This window comes from Phyllostomus discolor, chromosome 3, assembly GCF_004126475.2.
Source record: "Phyllostomus discolor isolate MPI-MPIP mPhyDis1 chromosome 3, mPhyDis1.pri.v3, whole genome shotgun sequence".
In the NCBI taxonomy this organism is placed as follows: domain Eukaryota; kingdom Metazoa; phylum Chordata; class Mammalia; order Chiroptera; family Phyllostomidae; genus Phyllostomus; species Phyllostomus discolor.
This window is the reverse complement of record NC_040905.2, coordinates 2,214,448-2,236,176: the sequence shown is the minus strand read 5'-3', so window position 1 is coordinate 2,236,176 and position 21,729 is coordinate 2,214,448. Positions and strand designations below refer to the sequence as shown.

Below are 21,729 nucleotides of genomic sequence, written 5' to 3'. Positions count from 1 at the left end.
GGCACGGCCTTGCCGCCTCTGCTGTGAGGGTGAACGTGTAGGTGGAAGCGCTCAGGCAAAGGCCACAGGGCTGTTTCTCGGGGTCTGTGCACGGGCCTTCTCTGGGGCTGGTGTTCCCTGGAGGCGAGTGGGAGATGGGGGTGTGGGTGCGGCCCTGGGAGCCACCAGTGAGTGAGGAGGCCAGAAGCGGGAGGGGGAGGGGGGAGAAGCGGGATCCCGAGATGCTGCTGTGAGCGTGAGCGGCAGAGGCCCGTCCCCCTGGAAGTGCCGGGGAAGCACACAGGGTGCCTTTCCGTGTCGTCCCCGTGGCAGGTGGAGGGCGCGAACACTGTCCACTGGGCTGACTCCCCTTGGCTGCAGGCGGTGTTAACTCTTGCTGCGGTGAGCTCCGTTCAGGGTCCTGAAGACCTCGGGGCAGAACAGGGTCACGTGGGGTAGGGCGTCGGAGGACGGCCTGAGTCTGAGCTCCTGCCGCTGAAGTGACCAGCGGCCGAGAGAAGGAGCCCCGGAGGCATGGGTCACAGGCTTCCTCACGACTCGGGAGTCTCTGTAACCTATTTCGGGGGACTGTGCTAATGATAAATCTGGTAGGTCGTTTATTGGCTTTGAATTCAAGCTGTCGATGTGGCCAAGTCCCTTAATAATCTCTTACTATTATCCTTGACTTTAACTTTGGGAAAAACTATTTTCCAGAGGTTTTCTGTTAACTCCTGAGATCAGCCACGGCTGTATTTGCGCTCTGACACCAAAACCACTCCACTGGACCCACCACACCGGTGTGACAGAGTCGCCAGGCGCACACGTTTCGAAGTCAGCTCTGCCAGTATTTGAATCCCAGCTCTGGTATTTCCTGTCTCTCTGCCCACTTTGTGTCTGTTTTCTGTTTATAATGTGGACTTAATGATCCATTTCATAAAGTCTATACAGTTCTTAGGACAGTGTGTGGCATGAGCTAAGTGCCTAATACATTGTAACATCATCGTCATCATCATTACTTTTTCTTTTATGACTTTTTTTCTCTTTTTGTTCCTTTCTCCCTTCCTCACCTTTTTTCTTTCCTTTCATAAACCCTTCCTAGACTCTAGGTCCTCTTTCTGGATTGTCAGAGCGTCTTGGGTTTTGTCTATCAGCAGTGGATAACACGCCGTCCGTCTCCAGCACCCGTCATGCCACGGACACGGCTTCGGTCAGGGCTGTCAGTGACCTGTCGCTGCATGAACAGACCCATCTCTTTCCTTATCTTACGTGACCTTTGCACTCCCAGAAGATAACTTTCTCATTCGTGAAAGATTTTTCCTTTGACTTCTATTTTGTTTTTCTTCTCAGTTCCTTTTGAATGCCCATCCTTTGGACTGTCGGTATTTCTGAGTTCGTTTATAGCTCTTTATTTTTAAAAAGTGTTTTACATGACACAATTTACATACACATGAATACATGTCACATGTATGTTAGGAAGCACAATGGCAACATGAACTTGTGAGGGCCCGCCACCCACTGCAAGAACTAGAGAATTACCAGTACCTTCATTCCCTTTGCGCACTCCCTGTGATGGGCCGGGTAACCCCACCCCGTGTGTTCTTCCTGGTCCCCAAACCTGCAGACTTGCGGGTGCACTGAAGGTGAGGATCTTGAGATGCGGGATTGTCCTAGATTATTGTAGCAGGCCCGTGTAGTCAGACTGTTCCCCCGAGACCCCGAGAGCCATGCAGGAGGAGTCAGAGGCGGCAGAAGTGCCAGCTCGGGAGCCCTGACCAGGGCGCCCTGGCCATGGCCGGCAGTGCCGGCAGCCCCTCGGCGCTGGGGCAGACCAGCAGCACGTGCTCCCGGGAGCCTGCGGAGGGGACCGGCCCTCCTCCCACACGGACTGCCAGCTCCGGGAGGCTTGTTCTGGGTGGCGGGCCTCCAGAGCTGGGAGAGAGCGGGTTGTGTGGTTTCCGCCCACCAGCCCGTGCTCCTTTGTTGCAGCAGCCATGGGAAACTGACATCCTCGCTGTCTGTCTGTCTGTCTGTCCGCCGGGACTTTGGTTGCCGTCTGTTTACGCTGAAACCGGACATGTAGTTTGCATCACACACACTTCTCACTAAGGAAGTCAGCACACACCCCTGGCAACTAAGAGGAGAGTCAATATTTTTTAAACACGTAGACATTCCAGTTGATTCTCTCATCATCCTCCTTGGTGACCATCTGGCGCTCCCCGGAAGCAGCAGCGCCGCGCTCCGGGTTCCGGTGCTCGGGGTGGGGTCCCTGAGGGGCTGTGGGCGGGTCTGCACCGGGCCGGGACGCCGGAGACAACTGCTCCTGTCGCGGTCTCGCCTCGCACGCGGACGGTGGGCCTCCTCTTCCGTCCCATGCGGCTCGGTGTCTCTGCCTTGAACTTGGTGCCCTGAGAGCTAACCGGGCCCTCTCACTCGGCTGTCTGGCACAGTTTGGTGGTCATCTCCTGCCCCGCTGCACGCGGCCCCCGTCCCCGCTGCCAGCGGCGTGCCCTTCTCATCCCTCTCTCTCAGGCCCTCTGTCACGGGGCCCTCGGTCCCAGCCCTGACGCTCACTGAGCTTCTGTCCTCGCCGCGCTGGTCTCCCGGCCGCAGCCTGCATTTGTCCTTCTCCCTGCCCGTAGGACAGCGGCCGGCTGCTCAGCCTGCCCCACGGAGCCTTCTCTGTGCGGTTGCTCTGCTCGGCCCTCCCGCGCCCCTCGGCGCCCTCTGCCCTCCGGCCCAGCCCCAGCCGGCACCCGCCGTGCGGTAGCGGTTTCAGGGGTCCTGCGCCTGCGCGCACGCGCTCCTGATGGAGGTTCTGTCTGCGTGGAGTGCTTTCCTGCTTCCCCTGTCCTCCCTGCCCCGCCCCCTCCACACCCTCCGCCTGTTTCACTTCCGCTCGGCCTCGGGGGCACTGGAAGCATCACTCTCTCGGAGGGGCATGGTCTGAATGCTCAGGCTTGGGTAGTGATCGCAGGGCCGAGTGTTCTGACCTCTGCGCCCCATTGTGGTCGCCGGTTTCCTCGACGGGGTCCCCTGCTGGACTCCCGCTCTTCGGGAGCAGAGAATGCTCCTTCCCCACCTTCGCGTTTCCACGGCATGACACGGTGGTGAGCCCGCACGGGGACCCGGTGACATCTGTGCACCCGTTCGGTCGTGGAGAAATGTATACACCTAGAGAACACTTCACAGCATCCTAAGCAGGATAGCATGTGCGATGTTAGTTCTCCTTGTGACGTGCTGCGTGGGTTTTACATGTAGCTGTCGGGGACAACGATGTTACAGGGCACTGAGAAGGGATGGCTCACGGGTACAGTTCCACCGTGCGCCCCGCTTCCTCCTCGTACTGAATGATTGTGTCGCAGACTTTGTCTTAAGGCAGTATTTATTAAAATGTGTGAGTGGAATTCCGTCAGCTCTTCGTGTGATGTGGGTTTTTACTAGTACCTCAGAGTTTTCTACCAAATAATGGAAAAGATGGAAATGTATTACAAATTTAAATAATTGCCAATAGTAAAGTAAAAGATTTTTTTCTGTAATAAACAGCTGTGTAGCTATTATGCTACAGATTTTGGAATGGCAGAGTGCTTCATATACAGAATAAACTCTGACTTTTGAGATTGAGGGTTAACATTCCGCTGTTATAGTCGATATTAAACACATGATTTTACTTAGTTAAATTTGTTCAGTTTTATTTATTTTAGAGATAACAGCAAATAAAAAATAGAATCTAGGGTTTAAGGCATTTCAGAATATTGTAGATACTGTTAAATTTTACTGTTTAATTTGATTTACTGGAAGATAGTTAGGAAGAGACAAAATAAGAAGCATTGGGGGAAAAGTAAGCATTTTTTTTAAAAGATAAAGAATTTATGCCCTGGCCGGGTAGCTCAGTAGGTTAGAGCATCAACTTGATATGCCAAGGTTAGGAGTTCAATCCCCAGTCAGGGCACATATGGGGATCAACCAATGAATGCATGGAAAAGTAGAACAACAAATTGATGTCTGTTTCTTAAAAAAAATAAAAGCATGTCTTTTCAACCCAAATTTTTTTAAATGAAGTTTTAATTTAATTATTTAAAAAGATTTTATTTATTTTTAGAGAGAGGGGAAGGGAGAGAGGAAGAAAGGGAGAGAAACTTCAGTGTGTGGTTGCCTCTCACATGCCCCCTCCTGGGGACCTGGCCTGCAACCCAGGCACGTGCCCTGACTGGGAATCGAACCGGTGACTCTTTGGGTCTCAGTCCATTGCTCAATCCACTGAGCCACACCAGCCAGGCCTCAAGCAAAATTTAAACTACTGGTTTTGTGGTGTTCTACCTAATTTAAAAATAAACCGTGAACATGTTTGTCATGACTGTGCCACACGTAATAGGCACTACACGTGTGAACTAGTATGCCGAGTTGTTTTTAACTTCCCTTCTCAGCCCTGTCACACTGAATGCGCAGTGAAGACGGAGGGCCCAGGCAGCGTCGTGGAGGACGTTCTTCCCACGGCCCTGCCACACGCCACCACACCTCCTCTCCGCAGTGCGCAGCTGCTGCTCCTTGCACAGTGGGGCGGAGCACCCTGGGTGCACGTTTGTCACAGAAGTCCCCACTCGCATGCAGAGCCGCGGCAGTGAAATCATTGCCGCCCTGTCTGCCTTTCCCCAGGAAAACCTTGGGAGCCAGCTGCTGGGCGTAGCATTGTGCAGCGACGTGGATGTTTTAGTAGGTGGTTGACGAATTCGGAGTAAGAGTTAGAATCTTGGTATTCATGCTTAGACGTATGTGGTCAGCGGAGTCCAGCTGGGCTTTCTGAACACGGATGCACGGTTTTGTAGTCGTAAGCACTAACTGTCCCAGATCCACCGAACGTCTCCTCAGAGTGTCCTGCTGACTGGGCATCCGTCCGCGTAGCCAGAGTGTGTTCGGGTGGAAGCGCGGCGCTGGGTGCAGCGCGGCGATCGCAGTCGGGACTGTTGTCCCGCACGTCACCGAGAGAGCAGAGCGTAAAAGGTTCTCGTCGCGAGAAAGACGTGGCGGCTGTGCGTGGTGCTGGGCGGCGACCAGACCGACCGCGGCGGCCATCGCGCACCAGACACCAGCGCGGGGCCTTTTCTGCAGACTCGAAGCTGAGGCCCTGTGATGCGTCAGTTACATCTGAACTCCTAAAAAGTCGTCTTTAGGTAATCGTGGGATGTTTTGGAGAGTCGGTGGAAAAGTACTGGTCCCGTGTCTCGTTGTCTTACTGATGATACTAGTTTCGTGATTGAAATCCAATTGCACATATAATTCTAACAGCACTTACTTAAAAGCCACAGGCTGGGGTGTTTTAGTTGAGTGACTTGCTCAGGGAAGTCAGGGAGAGTTGGGTCTGCCCAGGTGGAGCAGCCTGCAGGGCTCTGACGGTGTCTGGGTGGCGCTTGCAGCGGCGGTTGTGGAGTTTGTCCTGAACGGTTAGGTGTGCGGGCCTGGGGGGGCGGGCCTGGGGGGCGGGCCGGGGGAGCGGGCCTGGGGGGCGGGCCTGGGGAGCGGGCCGGGGGCAGCAAGCAGGCCGCTCCCTGCGGAGCGCTGACCGCTGTGGGGTTTGGTGTGCGGGGCTGGACTTGCTCGTGTCCTTCTCGTGTCCTTCTGTGCACGTGTGCCTGTCTGTGGCGTTGTGCTGCGTGCGTGAGGCGATAAAGTCTAGGTTGTATTGTACACGTATCTTTAAAGTCCTTTTTGAAATTACTGAGACAAGTCGATAGGTCTGTTCAGTTTACAGACGTGAATTAGTTTTTAAAGATACTGTATTTTAAAGGGACACTCCTTTCTAACGAGTATTTTCAATTTTTCTTTGATTAAGAACTTACCTCTAGTTACATTAAGTTATTACTAAATCTTTCCTTGATTTATGCCTTATTTCAAAAAATAATTGCTCTAAAATAGGCCATAGGTAGCAGGCATCTACCGTAGCTGTTTAGGGAAACGAATTATTGTTTAGTTACTTTTAATCTGAACTTTTTTGGAGTTGAATCCATGTCTTAGAATTGCCAATCATTTCTGGGTTAAGCTAATAAACAGTTAAAACATCTAAATGGAACGTAGTTGTTAAGTTTCCAACCTTACTTTTTGAACAGTAATACTGGTAGTTGCTAACTGTGGTACCTGGAATGTATCAGGAGCAGTGCTAAGTGCTCCTTGCGTGCCTCTCCTTTCCTTGTTGCAGTGGCTGCACGAGGTGTATCCTGGACAGGCGGGGGTCCCTGCGATGACAGGGACGGCCCGTGGTCGGGTCGGAGAGCAGGCCCCACTGGCAGCTGGCCCCCAGGCCCTGCGAGCAGAGGATGGGTCCACCAGTGGTCAGCGGCAGCAGCGGGCAGATGGCAGGACCAGGCATGCAGGCCGCAGTGTCTTCCCAGACATGGGAGGCCATGGGCCAGGAGGAGCTCCAGGCCTGGAGCGCTGTTCTGCAGGTCCAGCCAGCGGAGCCTGCCAGGGTGCTTGCTCCCCTCGTGCACAGTCTCAGGTACCTCTTGTGGTGTCTCAGGTACCCCTCCTTTTACCCAGGAAAAGTCATCTCAGTCTCGATTTGTGCCAGCACAAAACTCTTACACATTTTGATAATGGTATTTGAAATTCATGTCCATAGCTAGACTCTTTTGGAGAGTGCAACTAATCATCCCAAGAGTGGATTAAAATGAACTTTTTAACTTGCACACACTCGATAGCACCATTAATACTGAAGATTTTTCTTCAGCAGCTGGACTAACGTTTATCTATCCTTGACCAAGTACCAAGTACTTCACAAAGCTTTGTGTACATTGTCTTATTTAATCCTCCCAGTAACCATGTACAGTGAGTAAAAATACGGTCAACATTACTTTTCGGTGTATTTTGAAGATAATGCCATCACTGAGTGCTGTGTGTACAAGTACATTAATGTGTGAGTCTCCCCTCGTCTTTGACGCCATCTGCTCAGGTACCACTGTTCCCCCCACCCCTCAAGAAGTCACTGTCACTAATTTCTTACACTTGGAGTTTGCCTGTGCATATTCAAGAAAAATATTCTTATTTTACACTTTCCACAAATGAAGCATACTGTTTTCATCTTGCTATCAATTTTACAATTTCATATTAAAATCTTTACACGTGCAAAAAAGCACAGTGAATCCGTAACCCCTCCCAGACTTGACATTGTTCATATTCTGCTGTTTCTTGCTCATTTTGCATGTATGCATTAGATGTGTGCTAGGCAGGCAGAATGTGTATATATGAGTATATGTACATGTACATGAGCAAAGTGCACGTATATTGTTTTCTGAAAGTAAATTATACGTGTGGTACTTAGTCCCTAAATACTGTCATTTTCTGAGATAAGTCACCACCGGCCAGGGAAGGACGGGAAGCAGAGGAGTGGCAGGCGTGGCCGCCACTCTGTGGGGGTGTGGAAGGGGAGGCCAGCAGTGGCCGAGGCGGGGCCAGTGGGGACGAGAGGGCGTGGGAAGCAGCGGGGTCGGTGGGCTGTGCGGTTAATTGGGCAGAAAGGAAAAGTCGGCGGTTCACTTTTTTTTAGAGGAAATCTGGAAGAGAGTGTTTATTAATCTTTTGTAGGTTCCCTTTCCTCCCTTGCCACTAAATGAACTGGTCCTGCATGTTTCTAGAGCAAAAGAAGTGAGCATTTGTTTCTTTCTACACCAGGCACTCCATCCCAATTACTTAACGTGTTATTTAATTCTGCCAGTCATTCTAGGGGGCATTATTATCCTTAACTTCTGCAGACGGGGAACTTGAAGTGCAGTGCTGGGGAGTGGTTTGTTCAAGATCATATTGCTGTTAAGTGGCAGATCTGGAATGTTAACTTGGGTCTGACCGACTCTGAAGTGGCTGTGTGACCATTTTCCAGATTGTTTCATGAAGTCAAAGAAAGTCTGTGTGTGTTGGTGACTTTTTTCTTCTAAATGTATTTTTAATCATGTAATAATCAGCCTTAAAAAATAGTGTGTCAAGAAGGCCGGATTTGCCAATGGACAGATACTCATTTTTGAACTGAAAAGTAAAACCTACCAACTAGTTTTCTTTGTGCCCTGACTGGGAGTTGAACCGGCGACCCTTTGGTTTGCAGGCTGGCCCTCAGTCCACTGAGCCACACCAGGCAGGCCCAGTTAGCTTTCTTTGTGATGTAACGTTGCTAGGATGCCAGTCTGTTCAGCTAACACATCTTATAAATTCAGCATATTTTTGTGACTGATTTTATTGTTTGTTTTATTTTAAATATATATATATATATATATATATATATATATACATTTAAGATTTTATTTATTTTTTAGAGAGGGAAGGGAGGGAGAAAGAGAGAGAGAGAGAGAGAGAGAGAGAGAGAGAAACATCCATGTGCGGTTGCTGGGGGCCATGGCCTGCAACCCAGGCGTGTGCCCTGACTGGGAATCGAACCTGCGACACTTTGGTTCGCAGCCCATGCTCAATCCACTGAGCTACACCAGCCAGGGCTTAAATATATTTATGATACAAACATTTCCAATGGTTTTATGGCAGAAGTTTTAAATCAAAAGTTATCTAAGCTGAAGTAAATAAGCAACAAGTTGGGATACTTCAAAGTGAAGATAAATGAAGATAAAATTCATGGCCTTTAAAAAAAACTAGACAAGCTCTCCAAGATGAAACAGGAGTAGTAAGCCGCTTTGATGTGCTGAAGTTTTGTTAAGGATTTTGTATCAGGGTACGTAAGAGATACTGATTTGTAGTTTTCCTTTTTAAAAAATATCTTTATCTGGTTTTGATATTAAAGTAATGCTGGTTCCATGGAAAAAGGACATAATTCTGTTGCTTCTATTTTCTGGAAGAGATTCTAGAAAGTTAGTGTTACGTCTTCTTAAATGTTTGGTAGAATCCACCAGGAAACCATGTGGGCCTGGTGCTTTCTTTTTTGGAAGGTTATCACTTACTGATTCAAGTTCTTTTTTTTTTTCTTTTAGATTTTATTTATTTATTTTTTAGAGAGAAGGGAAGGGGGGAGAAAGGGAGAGAAACATCAGTATGTGGTTGCCTTCGTGTGCCCCCTGCTGGGGACCTGGCCCACAACCTAGGCGTGTGCCCTGACTGGGAATGAAACTGGCAACCGTGTGGTTCACAGGGTGGCTGGCATTCAGTCCACTTGAGCCACACCAGCCAGGCCTGATTCAAGTTCTTGAATAGCTGTAGGCCTATTCAGATTTCTCCTTTTATGAGTTTTGGTCGTTTGTGTTTTTCGAAGAGTTAGTTCATTTCACCTAAGTTATCACATTGGTGGGCACAGAGTTAGTTTTTCGTAATATTTCTGTGTTAAGCTCGTGTGTCCATGGTGTCTGAGTGGTGGCACCGCTTTCATTTTTGATAGCAGTTGGTAATTTGTTTCTCCTCTCTCTCTCTCTCTCTCTCTCTCGCTCTCTCTCTCTCTCGTTAGCGTGACTAGAGGTTTACCAACTCAACTGTATTTTCAAAGAACAGGTTTTAGTTTCGTTGATCAATTTCACTTCTGCTGTAATTTAACTCGTTCTTGTTTGCCTTAGGTTTGTGTCGCTCTTTTCTGTAGTTTCCCCTGATGGAAGCTTAGATGATTGAATTTGGGTTTCCCTTTCCTGACATGTATTGCATGCCATAAATTTCTAGACACTGTATTTGCTGTATCTCACAAATATTTATTTATCTATTTATTTTTAAAGATTTTATTTCTTTTTAGAGAAGGGAAGGGAGGGAGAAAGAGAAACATCAATGTGTGTTTGCCTCTTGCATGCCCCGTACTGGGACCTGGCTTGCAATCCAGGCACGTGTCCTGACTGGGAATCGAACTGGTGACCCTTTAGTTGGTAGGCTGGTGCTCAGTCCACTGAGCCACACCAGCCAGGGCTATGTCACACAAATTTTTAAAAGTTGTATTTTTATTTTCATTTAGTTCAAAATATTTTTTAGTTTTTCTTGAGGCTTCTTTTTGGACCATAAGTTGTTCAGAAGTATGTTTTTAAATCTCCAAATAATTATGAATCTTCCAATTCTCTGGTATTAATTTCTAGTTTAATTCCACTTTTGACTGGGAGAGTGCCTTTTGTGATTTCTAGTCTTTTAAACTGTTAAGCTGTGTTTCACAGCCCGGCCATCTGGGCCTGTCTTGGTGAATGTTCCGTGGGTACTTGAGAAGAGTCTGCATTCTGCCGCTGTTGGGTGAAATATTCCGTACATGTCAGTGACCTCCAGTTGACTGATGGAGCTGTTCAGTTCAACTGGTCCTTGTTGATGGTCTGCGCTTCGGAGAGGGTTGCGGTCTCCAGGCCTCATAATGGATTTGTTGGTTTCTCCTTGCACTCTCTCGGGCTTTGCCTCGCGTGTTCTAACTAACACACTCTCCTTTGGCTCGTGTGCCGCAAGGCTTGGTGGCCCCTTTATCCTGACGTAGAGCTGCTCTTTATTCCTGACATTGTGTCCTTCTGTCTGGAAGTCCACTGTGTTTGAGAGTACTGTAACTGCTGCAGGAACGTTTGGTGACTGTTGGCCTGGTGTGCATCTTTCTCTCTTTGCTTTTAACCTATCTGTGACTGTACGATCAACATGGGTTTCTTTTGGGTTCTGGCTCCCTTCAGTTGGTATATTGAGACCGTTGTCATTTAAAGTGACTATTGACACAGGTATTAATAATCTACCCACGTTTATACCTGCTCTTTTCCCTTTTTTGAGTGGTTTCTGAGAGTTCTTTATATATTGTAGATGTTAGTCTTTTATCTGCTGTGTGTGTTGTACTTACTACCTCTGATCATTCCTTATTTAGTGTATAGTGCTTTTTGTTGTTCAGAAGTTATTTTTCTTTCAGTTTGTGGGTATTGCATCCTAAGAAAACTTTTCTTTCTAAAACTTATAAAAACTCCTATATTTTATTCCAGCGATTTGCACACACAACACACTGTTAATCCATCTAGAACTCTTTGGTATAGGATGTAGATACTTTATGAGGATTTAAACATTTTTGAAAGGATAACCACCTGTCTCAGTATTATTTATTTGAATAGCCTTTCACCTCTGATTGGAAACGGCGGTTTTATCCCATAGTGCATGGACACACCTGCAGAGTCGGGCTCTGTTCTGGCCGGGGCTGCGTGTCTGCTCTGTGGGCGCCTGGGCCCGCAGTGTGTTTTAAGCACTGCGGTGTATTAGCCAGCAAAGCGCTTCCCATCCTGCAGTTGTTTTTCAGGTTTTCTTAGTTTTTTTTGTGTGAATTTTTCCTCCGTATGACAGTCACTTAATTTTATAAAAATTCAGTTGAAATTATTATTATAATTAACTTAAAGGTTAATAATTGGCATCTTTGTGGTAAATTTGCTTCCACTTATTTATAAGACGTACCAAGAGCAAGCAACTCAGTTCCATTGCAAACCAGTGGAATTATTCTTTAGTGCCAGAATAGCTCAATAATTTAACCTTCGTAGATGTGAACTTTGCATATACTTATGTTTTGTAATATAATTACCGTCATCACCAGGACACCTATATTTCTTATTCCCTTCATTTTCACCTTATTTCTGTTTACTTTGACCTGGTGCTATAAGTGTGGATGTATTTTTTATTTCTCCTTTACTTGACATTTTCCATCACGCCCTCCAGTTACTTTGTGAGCACACTCGGCAGCCTGGCCCGGTCCTCCTCCTTAGCACCCCCCCATGTCCTGTCAGAGTCCAGTGTGTGAGCCCGGTCACCCTCACCCCCCTGCACGAGGCTCTCCGTGGTCCGGTGGACTGCACTCAGAGGGCAGTGTGAGGCTGTGCCTGGAGCCGTGGCCGGGAGCAGTTGCTCTGGGGCCCTGCTCTGAGCTCTGCCGGCTCCGAAGCGAGCGGGCAGGGCGCCTGGGAGCAGCACGCCCTTCCTCTTCACGTGCTCGGCCAGTTGCACGTGGAAAGTCAGTGTTGAGCACTGTACCTAAAGATTAGAAACTAAAGCAATAAATCGGAGTCGGGATCAAAGAATTTATTTGTGAGTAGATTATAAAATATCTTCTCGTTAATTTCCACTGAACTTAACGGAAGCACTTGTCGGATCTTTACCTTTTACCTCTTGAGATTTCCAGAACAGGGAAGTAGACCCTTGACCCCTCCTCTTCGTTTGTCCGGTTAACATTCCCGGCTTCCATGCTGCTTCCTAGGGAGCACAGTGTTTTCAGGGCGATTTACATTTTCTTTGGTGTTTCAAGATACTGAAAAGCTTTAAGGTCAATTTGAAGGTGATTGACTCAAATGTCAACAAATTTGAACACTGAGATAATTATTGTGACATAGAGACTGTGTTTTATTATTTCAGCTAGAACCTAGTGATATTGTCTTATGGTTTAGTGTGGAGCTGAACATTTTCTGATTTAATGTGAATTTGAGTTAATTCAATTTGCAGTAAATTGACAACCAACATAATTGACTTTAACTAAAAAGCTGAGAATTAATTGATTCCTTAATAATTTCTATAGGATTTGGAACTCTACTTTGTTAGAAGTCCAGCAAAACATTTCCGGTCCTCTGAAGTAACCGGTTCAATTTTAATGTTTATAAAGCCGTATTCAGTTATTTATAGGAATGTTTTTGCTGTCTGTAGTTCACACAAAGCACCCCACTTCTCATCGGCTTAAAACAGCAGTCATTCATATTGCTCACAAACCGGCATTGTGGGTGGGGTTTGGCAGGGAAGCGTCTCTCTGCCCCCACTCGGGGTGGGTTGTCTTCTGGGATGGCCTGGGGGAGGGGGGAGGGGGCGGGGGGCGGAGCTAGTGCCCCAGGTGGAACAGTTCACTCACCTGTCCGGCAAAGGGGGATCGGCTACTGATTCCTCTTCAGGTGGGTCTCTCTGGGGGGCACTTGGGCTGTGCTGATACGGTGGCTGGTGTACAGGAGCGAACACCCTAGGAAACAGTGTGCTGAGAGGCAGTGGAAGTTGCCGGTTTGTTGGGGCCTGAGCCTGGAAAAATGCATCACCTCACGTCTGTTGCTGAGCAGCAGTCACAGAGCTCAGGTTTAGGGTGAGGGGAGATGGGCTCAAGCTCTTGGTGGGAGGGAGGGAGGAGTGTCAGAAGGTTCGAGGCCGTGTTTTCAAACTGCGGTGATGATACGGGGATTCTGCCGTTCTTAGTTGGTAGGGATAATTTGCTTCAAAGGGAGAAAAATGTTGAAACTTTGAGACAGTAGTATTATTTTTATTCAGATACTGTTTTCCAGTGCAAATGGCTTCTTTTATTTTTTTACCATTAAGACTTTTTGAAAAGTACACTTGAAGTATTGAAGACAGTATCTGCAAGATGTGTGTGAGTAGAACTAGAGGGCTGATGAGGGAAATGAGAAAGATGCTGATAGATGCGCATGGGTAGGAAGACTCAGGTTGTTACGGTGTTCCTTCTCCCAGCTTGAGCTGTAGATTCAGTGTGGTCCTGTCAGAACCTCAGCACGGTACTTAGTGGGTATGAAGGAACTTGCTTTAACTTTATACAGAAAGTCTGAAGACCCCAAATATTCAGTACTAGCAGTGACGACACTAAACCCTGGTGAGAATGAAGGGAACGGCGGGTCTCACCCATGCCCATGGAAATGCAAAGTGGCACAGCCACTTTCAAAGACAGTTTGGCGGTTTCACGCAAAGCTAAAAGTCCCTTTTTTCCTTTCCATTGACTTTGTCGGGGTGACACTGATTTGCAAAACTGTACGGGTTTCAGGCACACAGTTCCACAGCACATTGTCTGTGCACTGTACGGTGTGCTCACCGCCCAAGTCAGTCTCCTTCCGTCGCCCTGTACCCGCCGTACCCGCCTTCTCCGCCACTGCTCAGCCAGCAGTCAGCACATTGCTGTCCCCGTCCGGGAGCTTGTCCTCCCTTTTTTTGGCTCAGTCCCTCCGTACCCCCAGCCCCCGGCCTCTCCCCCTCCTCCTGCCCAGACCAGCGGACAGCCTGCTCTCTTCGAGTCGGTCTCTGTTTGGCTTGTCAGTCCATTTTGTTCATTAGAACACACAGTCTGGTGATTGTTTGGGGATTCACCCAGATGAGTTGCAAACGTCCTCGCAAAAACCTGCACGTGAATGTCTAGCAGGTGAATGGATGCGCAAATGTGGTATATATGTTTTTGAAAGTTTTAACTCCTTAGATTTTTAAAGAGAAAGAGATTATGAGTTGAGAAATTATCATGGAGCATTTCCATTCGGGTTATTAAACCAGAGCTGTACTCAATTCCACTTACTGGAATTACGAACACATCACTAGATGAAATTTTAGAGCAACAAGTTCTCACTTTACAAATTTGCAGAGTGAAACTGAGATGCAGAGAGTTAAGCGATTTGCTCATAGACACAACTAGTCAGGAGTAAAACCAGAGCTAAAAATCAGATCTCTTGATGGCCATCCCCAGGATACCTCGTTTTCTTGCGTGACACTTTACAGAGAACGTAAATGTAATAAATGGCTGGTACACTCTAGTGGTGATAATGGATAGTGCCCATCACAGCCCTTAGAGTTCATCCCATGGGCCTAGAATTAATGGTGACGCCGAGACCTGGAAATGTGAACAGGCCAGCTAACAAAACAGACGCGTGGGCAGGAAGGCAAGCTCACGAAGCAGATCAAGGCTCTGGGCTTCTCACAAATGGGCACCGACCCGAGGGAGGGCAGGGCTCGCACAGGCGTCCGCTCAGCGGTTCCACTGCAGGTGGCTCTCAGCAGCGAAAGCAGACCCCGCCCGGACAGTCGTCATCGTGCCATGGGGCGGTGCGGTGTGACGCTAGAAAGTTAAGTGTATACATAGGGATGACTAGTCGGTGATCGTTAGTAAACAAATGCTAATTTTACCTTTTAACCATTATCACAACCAGAACGTGTATCCTGTCTGTACAAATAATTTAAAATAATTTTATGTGGGTGTATTTTGTGTGGATACAACTTCAGAGCAGTGTATTTGCAGTGATAAAGAATTATATTAATTTGGAAAATACATGACAGATTTTTAAAAATATGCATTTACGAAGCAAGCCTTTTTGTATTATGGGTTATCTTTAAGTTGTGTTATTAGTAAATAGATTTCCTATAAAGCTGTGTACAGTAGTTCCCCCCTCTTATCCACAGAGGATACATCCTGAGACTCCTGTTTTTTGCTATTAATACATACCAGTGGTAAAGTCTTATTTATAAATCAGGCAAAGTAAGAAATGAACAATAATAGCAATTAAATAGAGCCATGATTGCTCTACACTGTAATGAAAGTTACAGGAGTGAGGTCTCTCTCTCTCTCTCTGTCTCTCTCTAACGGTGTCTCTGTCCTGCACTCGCCCTCTTCTCCCCGGGGATGTGGCATGACGACATGCACCTGAGCACCAAGGTGGAGGGAGGGGTGTGGCATGACGACATGCACCTGAGCACCGAGACGGAGGGAGGGGTGTGGCATGATGACATGCACCTGAGCACCGAGATGGGGAGGGGGTGTGGCATGACAACACTGCACCTGAGCACCGAGACAGAGGGAGGGGGTGTGGCATGATGACATGCACCTGAGCACCGAGACGGAGGGAGGGGGCGTGCAGAGAAAAGGGAGCACCCGTGTTGCAGGCCAAGGGGTGGCCAGATTTCCCCATGCTACTCAGAATGGTGTGTACTTCAAAACTCAGGAAGGGTTTATCTCTGGGATTTCCCGTTTTTGGAGCACTGCTGACGGCGGATGGCTGAAACCACAGAGAGGAAAACTGGGCATTAGGAGGGGCTGCTGTACATCTTGGCTATTGAAAGTCGAGCCTTTGGCATGAAGTTCTGTGTCAGCTACTGGTGATTGTATTGCATCAAAATAATGGTAGTGGTTATGTTGCAGAACTGAGTACTGTCCACTCAGTTGGTTTGGAAATTTGCATCATAATTGTACGTACTAACTTTCAAGAGAGAAGTGTACATAGGATTGCTGAATATTTTGGGAAACTCTAAAATGTAAATTGTTACAGCGATGGCTATGACATCCAGTAGTAGAGAGTATGCTAGATATGTAAAATAAACAAGCCTGCTAGCTGTAAGTAACTTCTTAGGGCGGGAGAAATCCCTGTGGCGATAGGGAGATGCTGGTACGAAGGAGCTAGAAGACCCTGCGCCCCTTGCGTTTCCGACAGTGTTCTACTTCAACTGGTATGAATTTCTTCAGCTCTGTGAATGGGATTCAGGACTAAAGTAATAACATTAACTGAAAACAATCCTACAAATTACTCCTATTTAAAACGACTTTTGTTTTGAAATTAGCGTGAAGAAACTTTTTGTTCACATTAAATTCTGTAACTCTTACTTTATGCCGTTAAGAATGCGATCGAGATGGTTCTTTTCCATTCTGATGCCGTCATTGAGGAATCTGCGTTCCAGGAGAGTGGCCGGAGCTGTGCGTTTTCCTTCCGGCTGTGCGAGCCAGCTGCACACGCCGGGGGCACAGCAGCGCGGCGCTGGGCACGGCTGGCGGCCGCGCGGGCAGAACCCCCTGGGGAGGAAAGGGACTTGTGCCCTCTTCTCCGTCTGTCTGTCCTTTCTGTGTGAGAAGGCAGGCAGCGCCAGAGTAGCTCGTCCGGGGAATGTTTGTCTGCCTCTCCTTTCTCACCGTGTGGACCGTTTTTAAACTGCGAATCTTGCACTGCAGGTCACTGAGCACTTCCACGTGGGGGCTGGCACAGGACCGGACTCGGGACGCGCAGCTCATCACGGTCGACGAGAAATTGGTAAGACTTTCCTCAAACACACTGCTGGGATGCTGCTTTCGGGGTTGCTTTTGTACAATAGATTTTCAGAGTGATTTGAATTTGACTTTCTAGATTGATGCGAATTTTTAAAAATTTATTTTAAGAAATATTTGTCGCAAAAAGATAATTTGTGTTAAGCATTATAAACAAATACTAAGTCATACAAATATTGAGCAATTAAAATTACAAAAGTCTTCCTTTTGTGGTGTTTATAAATAGCAATTAGAACGTTTTAATTTTTGTGATGCACGCACTGTTTTTTACTCTCAGTGATGCTCCTGTGTAGGTGGTACGGCACCATTACTGTCTAAAACTGAGTGTGCTGGGCTTTTCCGCAGTGGGCTCCTCCTCTGTGACTGTGGGCGCGTGTGCGCGCATCCCATTCCCGCCGCACACACGAGTGACCACAGTCGGCAGCGAGTGAGCGGCGCTGTTCTGTTCACCACAGCAGGTGGGGCTCCGGCGGCCAGACTCACAGGACTTTCCAGGGTGTGGCGCTGCTTTCGATGCAACGTGCTATTGATACTCCTGTTGCACAGTGACATGCATTTTATAAATGTTCTGAGACGTCCAATAAAAATGGGTAGTCGTGCTTTCATTTTTATCAAGCAGACTCCCTTCCTAATTGTTGCATATCTTTTTACTTCTCAGTTCTGAGCCTGTGATAATCGTAGTTCATAATTCCAATAACGGGCCACACGTAAAGGGTTAAGTGGGAAAATAGATAGATAAGTGAGCAGATGCGGAACCTCACGTCCTTTACTTCGTGCTGGTTGGTTTTAACTTCAAAGCCAAAGACTAACCAAAACAGTCTCACGAAAATGCCGGCTTTGTCATCCTCTTGTGAAAACCGCTCTGGCGCTTCTTCCTGGCCTGGCGAGGCCCTCGGGGCCTTTGAGCACCCCTGTCCGTCCTGCCACACCGCACCTGCGGCTGCCGCTGTGCCGCTTCCTGAGTCCGGTGCGCTCTGCCCGGCTGCCTGCCGCCGGTCCCCTACCTTTCCCTTCAGTCCATCTGCTCATCCTGCACGTGTTCACCGAATGTCACTTGTGTCCTCGGGCAGGAAAGAATTGAGGGGGGGTGTATGTCTGTGTGTGTGTGTGTGTGTGTGTGTGTGTGTGAGAGAGAGAGAGAGAGAGAGAGAGAGAGAGAGAGAAAGAGAGAAGCCAGGTGGAGAGAGAAATGGGGAGGGGAAGGATTGTTCACACAGCCGATGTATTCAGCAATTAGTGAGGATGCTCTTTTAATTTTTCCAGGGCCCATGTCCTTTAAGCCCCAAGAGATTACTTCTTGTTCTGGTGTTAGGGAGTTGACTCTCTGTAACATTTTCAAGTTGTGTGGAGTTTTCTGGTACTGCTTCCACGCTCTGCTCTCTCCAGCTTGGAGCGCGGGCGGGTCCCCCCGAAGTCTGCGCTCCGCCCAGGGCACTGCGCAGCCCACCGGAGGGGTGTGCACGCCGCTCTGGGCCTGTGCCCCCGGCCGGCGCGCAGAGCCGGTGGCACACTTCCGGTGAGCGTGGTCGCCCCGTGGAGATGTTCTCCAGCTCTGTCAGTGTCTCTCTTGAGCCGTGTGCTAATCAAGATGTAGGTGCAGTGTTCCAGCTAAATTCAGTGGGAGTCTGATGTGTGATTATTCATAGCTGTGGAAGTAGTCTTTAACATAACCGAAACCTGTAGCTGTTCGGTTAGGTTTACATTGAAACAAAAGTGTTAAGTGCTCGTGTTGGTAGCGTACCGCCACGAGGGGCCCCGGGTCTCCTCGCTCCCTCGCACGGCCAGGTGGGGGCTCGGGGCAGCGCAGGGACCGGGCCTGGCCCTGAAGGGCCTTCCCGAGCTGCCGAGCAGCTGGAGTGGGTTTTGTGTGCATGTCGAACAAAAACGATTCTGCAAATGTGGGTCAGTATTAATGATGAAGGTGTTTCAAAATGTGAGGTAAGTTCTTACAAGTCTTTTAAAAGATGTAGAAACAACGTTTTAATGTCACTATTCTAAAAACCAATTTATTAACTTAGGATACTATTTTTATTAACCACTCAACACTAAATTACTGTTATATCTGTACCTGAAATTGAATGGAATTTAGAGTCTTAATTGTGTGGTAAGGGAGTTAGCCATTGTCATGATTTCTGCTGGATATCTTATATAATGTATTTTAAAAATTAATACAGGTGATGACTCTGAAGTCCAGGTCTTAAGCAAGTAGACTAAACTTAGTCGGGGATCAGTTTTAGTGTTTTTTTCAGGTCCTTGGAATTTAAAACCGGAGGATAACTTTACATGTTACCTGGTTATGTTATTGACTGTATTTTTCATTAAAAGAATTGTTTAACCTTTTGTTCACGAGAAACCTCATGTGGGGGCCCAGTGAGTAATAACCTAGGTAGAAGCCGAGTTTTCTGCAGGGTGAGGGTTAGGAGCCTGAGGGAGCCGTGTAAGCGTTCCCCAAGACAGTGGCTCTCAAAAAACGGTCTGGCGGGGCACCCAGGACCCTGCAGAAGGTCTGCAAGGTCAAACTGCTCCCCTAGTCACACAAAGACTTCATTAGAGCCAGCAGAAATCACTCATATTTAAAAACCTTCACCCCGCACACCATCTTTTCATTCCCCACGTGCGAAACAGAAACGTGCACAAAACACCGGTTGGCACGCCCCTGCCCCCGCAGCGCCGTGGTGGGCAGGGCGCTGGCGCTGCTGCAGCCGGCCCTGCAGCCCCACGGAGCCCAGCCGCGCCCTCGCGGAGCGCCTCTTCGGCCGAGGAACCGGGAACCGTTCACAGGCAGACCGCAGCCGGTCAGTCCTCGGGGCGTGGCAGGCGTTTTCTAGCAAATAAACCCCGTGACTTTGAGGAGGTGTTACTCACGATCAACCTGAAGCTCCTGGGTGAAAACATGATAATTTTTAGAACTTGAGTCTGCCGCCACTGACCTGATGGAGCCAACGACTCCCCAGTTCAGACTGTGTGGCGGTACTGGCGCCGATATCCCCGAAGGGGGTTCGGTGTGGTGTCGCGGAGCACGTTAACTTGGAAGGCCTGCATCATGCCTCCTGTGAGCCAGCGTTCTCTGTGTGGCCGGTGTGTGACGTCATAAAGTCGTGCGTGGGTAGAACTTGCACTCACGGTGCGAGGGACAACAGGGCACGTACTGTGACTGTGAAGACATGACGGTGGTTAAACTGTCGCCCGTTCCCTAGCTCCGTGTCCGTGTGCGTGTGGGCTCTCCTCACACACTGCGACCGGGGCAGCGCAGTGCAGCCGCTGGAGCGCGAGACCAGGGGGTAGGGTTAAGCCATCTGCCATTAAGCCAGACGTCAGAGATTCTCAGAAATGCATGTTAGTGCCTCTCTTCTCACTAAACTTTCAGGTTTTTGAAACTATAGTTACTTTTCATAATAATGTTAAAATATAGTTGGTTTATTATTTTAAACTCAGTATAAATTCAAATTTTTCTCTGTTTTTAATTTCTTGAATGGCAGATATCTGCAAATATATCTCATATACAAAAGCTCTTCTGGGTCCCAATAATTTTTATTTTTCATGTATTTTTTCAAATTAAATTTGTTGGGGTTAATAAGATTGTATAGGTTTCAGGTGTACAGTTCTATGATGCATCGTCTGCATATTGCATACTGGGCCCCCCGCCCAATAATTTTTAAGAGTGGAAAGGAGTCCTGTGACCCTTTCAGTGGGAATTCAAAAGTTTGGGAATCATTCTCCCAGGTCTTCTCTTTTTTTTCAGTTTAGCATCCCCGGGGCTTTGACTCGCCTCACGGGAACTCTAGTTAGTTCATCATCTGGATCACTCTGCGGTTTGACTGAGTCCTTGTGAAAACGCAGTTGCCAGGATTTCTCGTGACGCTCCAGGTGTGCCCCCAACCCTTCAGCCTCAGCAGCTCTCGTCGGCAGCCTCACACTCAGGTTCCCTGCCGCCTCCGCAGGCAGGGTCCGTGGGGGGCTGCGGCCCCGGGCCCTGTTACTTGCTCTGCTGTTACCAGGCCATGGTTCGTTTTTCCACCCTGAGTGCGTGAGTTGGCAGTTTCAGCCGTCACTCTCAGATCAGGGCAGTGGGCATGTCACCAAGTAGAGTTTAATTGTTTTTTGTTTTGTTTTTAGTATTTCATTCGACGGGCAGAATTTAATATGTAGAACATAAGAAATTAAAGGAGTTTTTATAGCATGTCGTGGGTGTCAGCACCATTGTAAGTACAAAGAAAAGGATGTTTTATTTGGGCGTCTATTGTGTATTGACGACAGGTGCCCTATCTTTCCTCAGGCAGAGAGTGTAAAGGGGAAAAGCCTGCCTCGTGTGTCGCAGCGCTGAAGACGGCTCGGCCGTTTCAGAGCCGAATGCAGCGCCGACATCCTTAGAGGGCAGAGCTTCGGAGAGTGGAATCACAGTGTCCCCTGGATTACTAGTAGTGAATGTGATGCAGAGCACGTGGTCAACTTCCGATCAGGCACTCTTAAGAATGTCTTCTGTTTGTTGTGTATGAGCTGCTAGTATCCTCTTCATTACTGCCAGAATTAGTAAAAATTTAAATGCCAAGCATAGACTACAGCATCTTAAAATAATCTTGTCAGTCGGTGTAGGAGCACAACGTGTAAAATAACCTTTTTGTGGCTGCACCAGTAGCGTTTCCCAGTACGCGGTGCTTTCTGCAGACACTAAGGGAAGCTCACAAACCGTTGTTTGCCCGGCCCTTGGGTTTTGTTGCAGGGTCGCTGTGCTGCGGAGGTGGGGTGAGGAACGGCTCCGCCTTTGTGCTTTATTAAGAGAGAAACTTTTCTCCCTTGACGCCCTCCGCCCCAGCCTCCTTTCAGTGGACTCGATGAGAACACGCCGTCTTTTTGTGTTCACGTGGACTGTACAGAGTAGAGAGGTTGCATTTTCAATTCAGTGTTCTTCAAAGATTTTGAGTAGGTGCTCCCCGCAAAACAACCAAGGCATGAGTTAGACCTACAGAGTATGTTTCTGAAATGCTGTTTTATAATTTTTATTACCTATTTTTGAAATACTAATTTCTGTC

At 48.0% G+C, this 21,729-nt stretch overlaps 1 protein-coding gene across 1 annotated transcript in view; it reads left to right on the top strand.

The window, feature by feature from the left end:
- Window positions 1-21,729, top strand: part of NDUFS4 (NADH:ubiquinone oxidoreductase subunit S4) — a 76,998-nt gene that overhangs the window by 15,080 nt on the left and 40,189 nt on the right. Inside the window, exon 2 of the mRNA XM_028525108.2 lies at window positions 16,607-16,685. Coding sequence (XP_028380909.1) covers window positions 16,607-16,685 — 79 coding nt within the window. The remainder of the gene's footprint in view (window positions 1-16,606; window positions 16,686-21,729) is intronic.